The sequence below is a fragment of the Rhipicephalus sanguineus genome, chromosome 1, assembly GCF_013339695.2.
Source record: "Rhipicephalus sanguineus isolate Rsan-2018 chromosome 1, BIME_Rsan_1.4, whole genome shotgun sequence".
NCBI lineage: Eukaryota > Metazoa > Arthropoda > Arachnida > Ixodida > Ixodidae > Rhipicephalus > Rhipicephalus sanguineus.
Window position 1 is genome coordinate 243,082,010 of NC_051176.1, and position 12,307 is coordinate 243,094,316.

General features: G+C 45.3%; 2 protein-coding genes across 4 annotated transcripts in view; one reads left to right on the forward strand and one right to left on the reverse strand.

Annotated features, from left to right (window-relative positions):
• Nucleotides 1–8,968, forward strand: part of LOC119375454 (phosphatidylinositol-3-phosphatase SAC1) — a 53,936-nt gene extending 44,968 nt beyond the window's left edge. For all 3 annotated transcript variants that reach the window (XM_037645633.2, XM_037645640.2, XM_037645646.2), the window contains one exon: nucleotides 8,884–8,968. In XM_037645633.2, coding sequence (XP_037501561.1) covers nucleotides 8,884–8,922 — 39 coding nt within the window. In that variant the 3' untranslated portion in view covers nucleotides 8,923–8,968. The remainder of the gene's footprint in view (nucleotides 1–8,883) is intronic.
• Nucleotides 1,085–5,074, reverse strand: LOC125756279 (uncharacterized). Its single transcript, XM_049410749.1, has 2 exons — nucleotides 1,585–5,074; nucleotides 1,085–1,551 (listed from the first exon to the last, which is right to left on the reverse strand). The coding sequence occupies exon 1, from the start codon at nucleotides 4,541–4,543 to the stop codon at nucleotides 1,961–1,963; it is 2,583 nt and encodes an 860-aa protein (XP_049266706.1). The 5' UTR covers nucleotides 4,544–5,074; the 3' UTR covers nucleotides 1,085–1,551; nucleotides 1,585–1,960.
• Nucleotides 8,969–12,307: the final 3,339 nt, after the last annotated feature.

Consider the following 12,307-nt stretch of genomic DNA (forward strand, 5'->3'; position numbering starts at 1 on the left):
TTGAAAATCACAGCAGGCTTGGTGACTATTTCTCGCCGCCCCATTTCAAAGTTGACGCCAGTAAAGGTCATCGTTATAGTAGGGTGCCTTGATTTCCTCTCCCACCACTCCGTGCAATTTTGACGACATTGACTATAAAGGGGTTAGTGCTGTGTCGACTGCCGATTTCTGGCTTGTCCTCTATCACGGTGTTAGAATAGTTTAGGTGGAGCGATGGCGCATTGGAGTGAGGAGAAATCGGGGACCTCTTTCCCTTTCTTGCCGGAAGGAGGCGCGCGCGGGACGGAGGCCGTAGGAGGCCGCCTGGCTATACCCAGCGCATACCTGACGCTTCTAACATTCGGTGTTTTAGCGTGTTTAGCGATGTCGCAAGGCCCTGTGAGGATTGTGTGGCAGTGTAATATCATATGTTAAATATAAAGACTTCGTAATGTTTTACGCATGACGGTTCGGCATGCGGCGTGAAGCTCATAAACACCACATTCGGCCTCGGCAACACCGTGGATTCTAACACCGTGACCGTGGCCTAGGCGATTGTTCCCGCATTTTGTCTACAAAAGTAAATATGCAGTTGCGTGGCGCGTGTTGAATTCACCCTTCGTTTGCCCTCGAAAGAATAATTGGTGTATTGCGGTCAGCATCATATAAAGAGCAGGTCCCATGCGTAAGGGGCATTTCGCATATGAGATCAAGTGACCCTACAGAATTTTTTATTACGAACCGATTATTTGCAAATTCCGTAAACATCTGCGAGAAAACGAATGCTTTAATGCAATGGAATAGAATAACTCTATTTAGGTCTTTCAAGGCGTGCAGTAGCACGTGACGCGCCGCTCCCAGGTCGAAAATGCAGGATTGAAAGCGAAAGCAATAAAGTGGGCGACAGCTTATGACCGATGGCCGCTCTTTGATATATTCAAAATAAACAGACTGCAAGATATATAGGTTACGGTGCGCCAAGAATTTTATCACAGTATTGGCACGATCTACGAATTTTACATATTTTGCCTGAAAAAGCGGCTTTAGCTCGAGTACTGTGTGGTGCGGCTAAATGATACGAAAGAATGTAGGATGGTACTCAAGGTGGTAGTAAAAAGAAAAAAACACTTTATTCATTCGACAGTGCATCATCTGTACCAGCACAACATGCATTGACAGGATAAAAGCCACAACACACTAGACAAGCTTCGAAAGCTTTCGTAGCTTCTGCGTCTTGTCTGCTTCAACCTTCCACAGCTGCTTACAGTATTGCCTCATCCTGACTCCAACATAATAATGAAGCACTTTCGACATAACATCCACCTTGTGCTCATGACAGGGAAATGATAACATGGAATTTTCTACTACATAGTCTATTGTCATGTCATATGCGTGCTTTTCTCCAGCATGTTTGCAAAATATTGCTTCAACTTCCTTTAAGAACATAAACAGGCAAGTGTTCGGGTGTACCAGTCCCCCTCGCGTCTTGCAGGCTACTAATGCAGCTTCAGGCTTCGACGCTGCATTACTTGTAGCTGCCAAGCCATTGCGACATTGTTGACAACTGGTGTTCTTCAATATCTTCTTGCACAAAAATCCTACCACATAATAAATTATACAGTCGGTCACATTATCTGACGAGGATATATCCGAAAAGACATTCTCACACTCAGCTTTTTCTTCCACTAAGCCGTCTAGTTTCTGTTTCAGTCCCTCCAGACGCGACTCTAGAGGAGCAGATTCCTGAAATGCTGACGTTAGGTCAGAGAGGCTCAAAAGGCGTGGCTCTTCACTAATCTGTACTTGGCAGTTGCCAAATTTTGGCGGCTTCACAAGGCTATATATTGAAAGCATATTATATAACTGCAAAAACGTAGGTAAGCAAGGGTGGTCATTCTGACCATTTGCTTGGCGTATGACGCCAAAGAATTTTTCAAGGACGTCCTGGTTGAATTTAGCTGTTTGCATATTTAAAGCATATTTAAAGCATATTTACATATTTAAAGCCACACTGTTCTGACAAATACTTTGAAAGCTGAATTGTAGAAAGTATTGTTACTCGCATACCTTCAGCAGTTGATTGAGACAGGAAGTTGTGAGGATTTACTTTACCTAGCTTGACATCTTTCTCCCAGTTGTTCAGCCATTGCAATGTTGATTCTAGGATGCTGAAATCTTTGCTTCCTTCTCTGAGGCCTTCCTTGGGGTGCTTGCGGTTGAAGGCATCGAACAGGTTATTCATCCTTACCGTAAAATCAACTGTCCCTTTTACATTGCATAAGCCAAGCGATCCCTTCTGTGAGTAAAATTCTAAACCGTTTGCCACACTGAGGCTGAACAGCTGCGTTGCAAGCTTCACGCGCATTTTTTCGGTGTTGCTTGGGTTTACATGTGAGAAAGAAAGTTTTGGGCAAACCCTCAACATGCCTTCGGCCTTGGTGTCGACTACGTAAAGTTTGTCATAGTGTGACCACATCACGCGGCTGCCGTTTAGAGAGAATAGCTTTTGCTTCAGAAGCCGGTTTAGCACGCACTTGATTAGATGTGGCACATCTGAAAAAAGATAAACATTTCGTTCCTCACACACAGGATTAACAAAATAGTTCTTTGCACCATTTAAAGCACCAGTTACACCAAAGTGCTTCCACATGGATCGATTGGTCGTGGCACCGTCACACACAATCGCATCGACAAATGCGCCTGCATCTTCAAGAAGGAGTATCGCCTTCAATACAAGCTGGGACAACACAGTTCCTTTTGTAGGGCCGTGGCTTGCAAAAACAGCCACGGGTTGGGAGTAGCTCTCACCAAAAGAACGGAATGCAAACACAAGTCCATGATCGGCTAGCTGCTTCGGCGCTTCAGCTTCATTTCCGAAGTCTGCATGTCCAGAATAAGTCATTGTTTTGGAGTTCACCCGCAATTCTTTGCGAACGTTAATTTCATCAAACACCAGAATTCCATGTCTTCGAAAAGCGTCTTTTGTTGAGAGCTTTTTTTTGAACGCACTAAAAAAACGAGTGTCAAAACCACATTTCACACGCACCATGGAGAGGTATTTCCGCACTGTTGACACACACGGAAGGGGCAATACGTTGTTATCATGCAGAAAGGAATAGCCTGACGGGCTACGAATGTGCAAGAGCAGGCAAAGTAGGAGCCACTCTTCGCTGTAGCGCCGATTCTTCTTGCTGGTGCACTTCGCAGCCGCTAAACATTCTTTAATAACAGTCGCTTCACCTTCAGGAATGTTTAAACCGCTGAGCTTGTCATCAAGAGACTCTTCCGACATTGTCGACAGCTTTTCTTGGCAGGACTTAAGTTGGGATGTCAAAGAACCCACTTTCTTCTTAAGACGATCAACAGACTTCTTTAATGAATACTGCGCTCTTCTGAAAGTCACCACATCAGTCTTTCGAAGACTCGACAATCGGAAATATCGCATAGGCCGCTTTTGTTTCTCCTTGTCTAGTCTGCGCTTCTCGTGAAGACGAAGTGTGGTTTGAAGGCTCTGACATCTTTGGCATGAAGCTGCGTCCGACTGCAGCAGAAGGACACATTGGTTGTGTCTCCAGCGGCTTGTTACATCAACATAAGCGCTGGAAGGCTGTGCGTTCGGATATTCTTTAGAGTAAGGCCCTCCATTGCATAAACGAACGTTGTGCACAAGGAAAATCAGCGTCTCAATATCGGCTATGTTGCGGATATTTCCATGAAATCCGAGTTGTTCTTTTGCTATTCGCCTGCCCAAAAAAGCGATGTTGATATTCAGTGCCTCATCGAAGCTCACGACTTTTCTTGGATATATGTGATTAACAGGAGCGGCATAGTAGTTGTATCCTTCGACTTCCGCAGCCATTCCCACAGCACAAGACACTGTATTCGCAGCCACGAATGCAGCATTAGACACGTGCATCTCTGAAAACACTACCGTTTTCTGGCCATCGATATTTATTTTATGATGTGCCCAAGCTGCAGTTGGCAGAGTGACTGATTCAGAGTTTTTAAGGATATCATCAGTACCTGGTTCTGCACCTGGCTCGAACACAGTGGCCTCGGTGCTGCAGTTGGCAGTGGTGGCACAGGAAACTGAGATCGCCTCGGCAATTCCAGAGAGGGCGGTATCGGAGCCTCGACTATCCAGCGATGACTCCTCGATGGCAGGAGTTGAGCTTGATGAATCTCCACCACTAACACAGCGTTTCTTTGCGGGAAGGCAAACACGGGTCGCAGGTGCTTTCCTTTTCTTCACAGTCTTGGTTAGGTGGCTCGGGCATCCAGGAAATATTGTTGGGATGGCGTCTTTTGCCAAAGCCGCCTTCCTCGGCGCACTGACAAGAACGTTTCCTTTATATAGCGCTTCCCATGATTTGGTGACCAATCGCGCGTCAAAATGTTTTTCACAAACAAAATCTGTTGTTTGCAACTCGCGATCCTTCCGTGGAATAGCATGTCGCCACACTTTCAAGCGGTCACTATCCTTCGGAGCAGCGAAAAGGGAAACTTTCTCCGAGCACGATTTGTAGCCCGAGTTGCATCGCGGCACAAAGCACTTCTTGCCCATCTGGACAATATAAGTTGTGTAAATAAGGACTTGATGAACAAGGATAAACTATTTCAAATAGGCTAGCATTTGGGTGGCAGGCGTTTCGACTGGCGAGCGTATGTGCACGAATGGGGCCTCGTCTGGTTTGGCGAGTTAGTTTTAACGGCTCAGACAGTGACGTCACGGAATATGGTGTCACTCTCAACTCCTGTCATTCCCGAAAGAAGAAACTGGAAAGCAAATGGTTAGGAAGCTGAAAAGGAAACGAGCACGACCATTTCACGTTTGTGCACCCACAGCAGGGCACAAAGATCTAAACAGCATGTCTGTGACGAATAACGAAAGGCACAATCAGAATGGCACATGGTGAGCCATGATGGATTAGTCGTTAAACGTACGTCAACCTTTATTACCACGCGCCAGCCAGCGCGTGTAAACTTAAGTTTACACGTGCCGAGCATCATCCGATATGGGGCATGCACAACGACAACCCATGAGAGGAATTTCTAACCTACCATTGTCAAGAGTGTTCCTTCCTTCTGACAACCATTATTTAGTGAAACGTCAACCCCCCCCCCCCCCCCCCCCCCCCCCCCCCACACACACACACAACAGCGCTTTCGTTTTCAGTGAATATCTTTTTCTATTTGACTAACCCAGTTCGGGTCCGCCACGGTGGATCAGTTGCTAAGGTGCTCGGCTGCTAACCCAGTGATTTCTAAGCCAGTTCGTCACGGCGGCCTCAGCCAATTTGCCACGGTGGAATTATTTGTGCACGAGCTAAAATATTTTTGAAATTCGTGTTCACCTGTACACTCATTGTCGCTGTTCGCAGAAGCTATATTTCCTATGTGTTTCCATCTGTTGGCTACTGCCACTGAATTTTCTTGATGTGCATTTACTTTCAAATCAGAGTGATATGTGTCGTTACCCTGATAAAAAACGAACGGCCAGCAGTTGAAGAATTGTCGCAAATGCAGCTTTGTAAGCGACGCGGCCCCCGTTGAAGCGGCTGACCTGAAGCCTCGATACACCCAGCGCTGCCTGTCGGAAAAATGCGAAACGCGTCTCCGTGTTCGGCGGGAACGCTGCGTGGCGGAGGCCGAGCGTCGGTACACCTAACCTATTCTAACACCGTGTCCTCTATGGAGGTGCTTACACGACCGAAATAGCACATGATGTGGGTTGTAGTAACCTCTCGCAATAAATTGGTCTCCTTACTCTTCAAAAAAACATGCTTGGCCGCTGCGTGCACCAATGTGCAAACCACTACAGAAATGGCTGGAGATTCTTTTCACTTCCAAATGATTTGAGGTAAACTATTTTGTGGATGATTGTGATCAAGAGGCACACAAGTGGTCACCAACGAAGTTATCACACATATGCATGCACAAACATTTGCTAGCATCAAATGTGGCCTTCCTTTACAGCAAAGCCTAGTTTACGGCATCATGCTTGGTGGAGTGAATATGAAATGAGCAGGCAAGCCCCTCATGTAAATGCAATATGTGTACTGTTAAGTTTGGCCTTTCTAATCAGCCATGTGGAAAGCTTTCTGAAAGCTCAAATGTGTTTTTTTTTATTGTTTGCTGCACTTTTGGTGCTGTAAAATTAATGAGCAGCTGCTGCTTAGTGAAGTCATGCTCGTGTTAAAATCCTCTCATGAGCACTTCAAAGGAACCGTTCGTTAGACAGAGGTGTTCTTTACTATGAAGTCACCAATGCAAGCTTTGTCTGCTTGTTTCAGCAAGATAGTGCTTTCAGGGGCAAAATTTTATTAGGAGCACAAACACTTGACGGGATAAATCATCCTTTCTGCTTATGACAGAGTTGGGCTGCATATTCGTTTGCAGCAAATAATGTCAATATCTGTTGATGGAAGAGGTGTCAGCTACAAGGGGTCCCCGTACTGGTCCATGGGAGGGTCCATACTAGTCCATGGTAGCCTCCTCCGTCTGAAAACCTTAACATCCCCTCCTGCCGAATTTATTCTATATGTGTGGTATAATGCTGGAATGATCCTTGCATCAAATTTTATCACAACAGTGATATATGTTGGCTACACGAGGGTAGCAGTGATGTCACCGCGGGGGAAACGTGGGCTAATTGGATCTGCGGGCATGCTGTTAACTTATTTAGGCTGCTCGTGTCATGTTTCAGAAATGTTGTTAGAAGGCACTTGATAGCCGCTACCATCTCGCCCACCGTTAGATCACTGCCTACGGCATTATGCTGCTGATTTCGCATTTTCAATCCAACTGCAGCTGCACGATTTCTTGTGTATAGATTTCCTAGGTGTTCAGAATTAATCTAGAATCCCCAACTACGACATCCTTCATAATGATCCCCAACTATGACATCTTTCATAATGAGATCATAGTTTAGAACTAAGAAAATTGGTATCAACTTTAGTTAACCTCCAACTTGCAAAGGCTTAACTTGCTCACTTCATTGCAGTAAGAGAGCAAGTTCAGCTTTTGCATCATGAATAAAATCTTGTTGAAGCTCGCATCTTCGGAGGCGATATTCAAAATTGATACCAGCCATGTCCATGGCCTCTGCATCCCTCCATTGTCTGGTAATTGTGGCAGAATATCTGGTAGACATTCAATATTCTTTTAGCTTCTTTATTAGGGAATTTTATAAATGGCACATGCAAGCGTATTAGCGTACCAAAAAACCAATGTCCTGCTCGCTTTGTTAATAACAATGATTGATAAAGTTCAGTGCCATTTGGTGCCAAATATATAACACAGGTAGAGCTCGAGGAAGCTCTGTATTTAAGAGCTGCCTCGAGGAAATTGTTCTGCCAAATGTCAAAGAGAATTGTAGCAAAGGGCATGAAGAAAATGTAGGTCACACGAGTTTCACATTATGGTTAGGCGATCCTTGTCGGCACCCTATGCAAAAACACAGGTTACCTACCTGGCCTTCACTAGATCACTTTGTCACCGTTAAGTGTTTCGGCATTGTCATGACACTTGATCCACTATGAAAGAAGAGGTCAGTTCGATAGTGTATATTTCCGCAGTCCTGCAGCATTACTTCACTTGATAGTTTAGGACATAAACACGAGCCGATATGTGTCCGCGAAGGTATAAGTCTACTGGACTGCACATGCCGTATTCGTGCGTTTCATACATTTTTGCATGAATATCATGCCAACTCCTTTTTTTTTTAAATAATTGGTATTGCAGTTGGGCCATTCCGTGATTTTAGTCGAGTGATTCAGAGGAGAGTAGCATTATGAAAATCTAAAGAAGGAAAAAAAAACATGCTAGCTGCAGACTGGAACATAGAAAACACGAAATACAGAAACATTGCTTTAACACTGATGTATTGCTGTGGTGCATTGTGGTAATAATAGAGCTCTCCTCTACTTTGATATAAATAAGTGCTAATTGGTGTGCACTGGGCTTCTGTACTGTAAAAGTGTGAATTATTGCTTACCAGAATGACTGCACTGCTCCAGGAAAAAAAAGGATGACAAAAAAGAACACCGTAATGAGGTGAAGACCCTATATGAGCGTGTTTATAATGGTCGTGTGACAGCTAGTGTCTGCTGCCAAATGAATCCAACAGGCTATGAGGCCAAGGAAAGCTTAGGGGACATTAATTGTTGTCTTTAATGTAGTAATTATGGTATAAACTTAAATTAATTCAAGTGGACAAAAACTCATCCTTTCTGTGGGTGGAATCTGAACCCACAACCTTCGAATTACGCATCCGATGCTCTACCGCCTAATTGTAAGGGTGTGGGTTCGGATTCCACCGTCGGAAACGGATTTTTCTTCCACTGTAATTCATTTCAACTTGTGTCATAATTACTACATTACAGTTAAGGACAACAATTAATGTCCCCTATGATATCCTCAGTCTAATTGTCTGTTAGATTCATTTGGTTGTGTCAAACAAACGAGCCGCTCAAAAAAATTCCACTTCTTTCGTTCGCTAGTGTCTGCAGCAATTGCCATTCCTTCAAAAAGGATGCCCCACAAGAAGAAAAGTATAATCATTAAGATTTTTTTTTTCATGAAATAAATCTTCTTGTTTTATATACTTCAGATGCGTCACCACCACAAGGAGAGATGCATCACTTTTTCACTTGCGATTTCTCTCCAGTTCCTACTTGCACAGTATAGTAATACTTAAGGCAACAGTATGAATCATGGTTCACACTGATTGCATCTATTTTGTGTATTTGCAGTCAGATTGAATAGACACCTTTATTAAGCTTGCCCGTGTGATGTCATTAACATGTAGTGATGTAGCTGAAAAATTCATTTATGGTGCATTAAGTAGCTTGGTCACCTTCGACTTCAAGGTCAAAGATGGACCCCTCTGTGATTTTGTTACAGGTGGACCTTCTCACAACTCTCGACGCCCAAAGAAGATAGAACGTGGGAGATATAATGAAAATTTTCACATATTTTCTACAAGAAATTGTTGTCATTCAGTGTGAACATTTTGTTTAACAACACATTGTAGGAGTATCGCGTATGACGTTTCGCTCAGAGCTAAGTGGCTTACCAAGGCGGAAATGTTGTACGTGAGTACACGTATATATATATATATATATATATATATATATATATATATATATATATATATATATATATATATATTGCCATTGTAGTATATCTTCTGATATGGAGCACAGCGGGGATCTGTGTGCCTTAGAGATCTACACGCGCCTTAATTTTGTGATCGAGCCCGGCCAGACCAACGGCAGGTAAACGTGCCTGCCTTCTAACACGTCCTTGAAATAGTACACTACATGGTAACAGAATGCTAACATATCTTCGGTAGTGACGCGGCCCATTGCTATCGCGCAGGCGCAAGCGAGAGATGTTGTTATAGACGCATCGTGAAGTGCGGATGTGCTCTCACCTGCTATTTCCTTTTCGCATGACACCAGGCCCGTAGCCAGGGGGAGGGGGGAGGCCAGAATTTCGGGAGGGCCTGGGAGCTCCCGAAATTCTGATGGAGGGTGGTGTTTTACCGAAAATAATTAATGAAAAGGTGTTTTTATCAAATAGTCAAGACCTTCAGCAAGTGCCCCCCCCCCCTCCCCCCCGCAAAAAATTCCTGGCTACGGGCCTGCCTGACACACAGCGTTATCTACTATATCGCGTAGCTTGCTGGCGCGTGCCCGATAACATCGATATGCTTGCTTGGCCAGATGACTCCTCTATTCTGAAACTCGACCGACCCGCATCGTGTGGCTCCAAACAAAAGCAAGGAAAACTGCAAACACCCACTTAATGTCAGCCGTTGTGGTTTTGGGTAATCTTCCTTGTGGATGTTGAGTGCCAGTTTGGATTTTGGACTGAAAAGTCAGGCTCAGGCGCATAGGCGTGCGCAGGGTTCTCCATTATGGGGGAGGGGGCAAACTTTCACGGCAGGGGCCTGCCCTTTCTCGACCCCCTGCCATGAAGGCCCTTACGATCAGAAAGTAGTGCACAGAGGTACAGTCTAACAGAGGTAGGCGCGCCCCCCCCCCCCCCCCCCCCCCCCCCCCCCCCCCCCCCATTCCTTTCTTTCGCTTCTCTACTGTGTGCACGCCTATGCTCGGACACAAGCCCGGCCCGCCAGATTAACTGTATGGCATGCTGTATGGCCCTATCTGTGGGCCGGGTCCGACCCGGGCTTTCGGGCAGGCGCGTGCCTGTACACAGTCTCTAGAGTGCCTCCATGGTACGTTTCATCAGTTACGCCAAGCCCTGCAGCTTTTCATTTGATTTATCTAATACGGAGCAGCGCCCTGGGCGAACGTTTCATTCATCTAAAGATGTGCGAGCTTGATACACACAGAGCTAACTGACCAGAACTCTCTCTGCTTAACCATACCGAGTGTCTCGGCTACATTTAGCCAGGGGTTTAAAAAAATACATTATCAGAGGCAGGAGAGTGAAATCAGTTGCATATTGCTGACAGCCACCTTGCGCAGTACAGACAATTTTTGTTTTGTAATTAGTTAATTAGGAGTATTTAACTAAATTGCTAAATATCGACTTCAGGCAAGAAATTGGATTTGCAACTGCGACGGAGCCGGCGAGTCGTGGCCGCAGCTGATTTCATTCGCTCAAACCACGGCTGAGAGCAGCACGATCGCGGCGCGCGAATACGTTAGTCACTTCATTTTTCTTATATTTCGCGGGCTTTCTTTGCAGCTTGCAAAAATGGTACACGTGAGACTTCCTTAATCGCAAATAATGCAGAGGGGGTTTGTGAAGACGCTGTCGAACTTTGCAAATCCCATTTCCTGCCTAAAGTCAATATTTAGCCATTTAGTTTAACAATCCTAATTAACAAATTAATTAATTACAAAACAAGAAAACGCCAGGCCTGCGCTGAAACCGCAGCACAGTCGCAGCGAAAGCTGGAAGAGCGGCGTTTCTAGAGCCCGTTGTAAGCTCTCTTGGGGCTACTAATACAAGTGCACTAGCAAGGTACCCACTACGCCATAAATCACAATTTTTGTGAAGTTTGGAAGCGCCTACTAAGCCATTATTCGTCATTCTGCGGAGAAGCGAAGCACCAGCTACACGTCTGTAAGGCATTATGTGCACTTTGTTGACGCGACGACTGACGACAATGAAGAATTATGGCTCAGCCCTTTGTAATGGGTTGGAAGCTTTAAACGGCCCACCAGTTATGTAATTTGCATTGGGTGACGCCCGGTCGCTATTTCCCTGTCCCGCCATGCTGTATAACATACGTTGACGTGGGAGAGAGACGGGGGGGGGGGGGGCGAAGAACTTTACTGAGACCTCGAGGAAATGGATCATGCGCTTATGGGCTTCCTTGGCAACCAATACAAGTGCACTTCCGAGGAACCCACTACGCTATAAATCATTGTAATTTACTGAGAAGTAGGGCAGCAGGCACTGTGCCATTTTTCGTCATTCTACGGAGAGCCATGGTACCTGCTAAACGCATGTAAGGCATTATGCGCACTTTGTTGATGCTGTACCTGATGACGATGAATTATGGCGGAGACCTTTGTAATGGGTTGGAAGCATTCAGCAACCTACTCGTTGCGCAATTCGCATTGTGTAATGCCTGGTTACAGAATTCGCGCTGTGCGACGCTTGGTGCTTATTTTACTCCTACCACGCTAATTGCATATGCTAATGTGGTTCCTTCCCGACATGAAGCCTGTATAGGACCTTTTTGCAAAGCAGTGTCAAGCACCGGCATGGCTCAGAGGTTGAATACTGAGCTCCCTAGCAGAGGGCCCAGGTTCGAACCTCGTTCCATCCTGGAATTTTTTTCTTCCGTTTTTTTTTTTTTTCGAGCGATAGTGGTTACGGACACCGGCGGCGGAGGCGGACAACTACGGCGCTAAAACGGCCGCTGAAATGATTTCATAAAACCTTTGCTGTAAAAATGTCTGTAGTGCGCAAGGTGGCTGTCCGCAATATGCAACTGATTTCACTCGCCTGCCTTTAATATTGCATTTTTTAACCTTTGGCAAAAGTTAGCTGGGACACCCGGTATAAAAAAAATTAGCAGCGCAAAGATAATATGCTACGAACGCGAACGTGGTCTTTTGGTTATTAAAAAAAAAAAAAAACGAAAGGAACCGCGTTAATGTGAAAGTTGTCACCATGTCGCGCTAGGCGGTCGCATTGGTGAAATGGTCCGCTGCTGCAAAACCCTGCTTCAGAGAGATGAGCGGGCGTTGCAGTGAGGCTGCGCAACTACATGCCACATCGACGAAACGTTTCCCGCCGGCCACTAAAGCAACACAGCAGACCCGTTTTGTGAAGTCCTAAA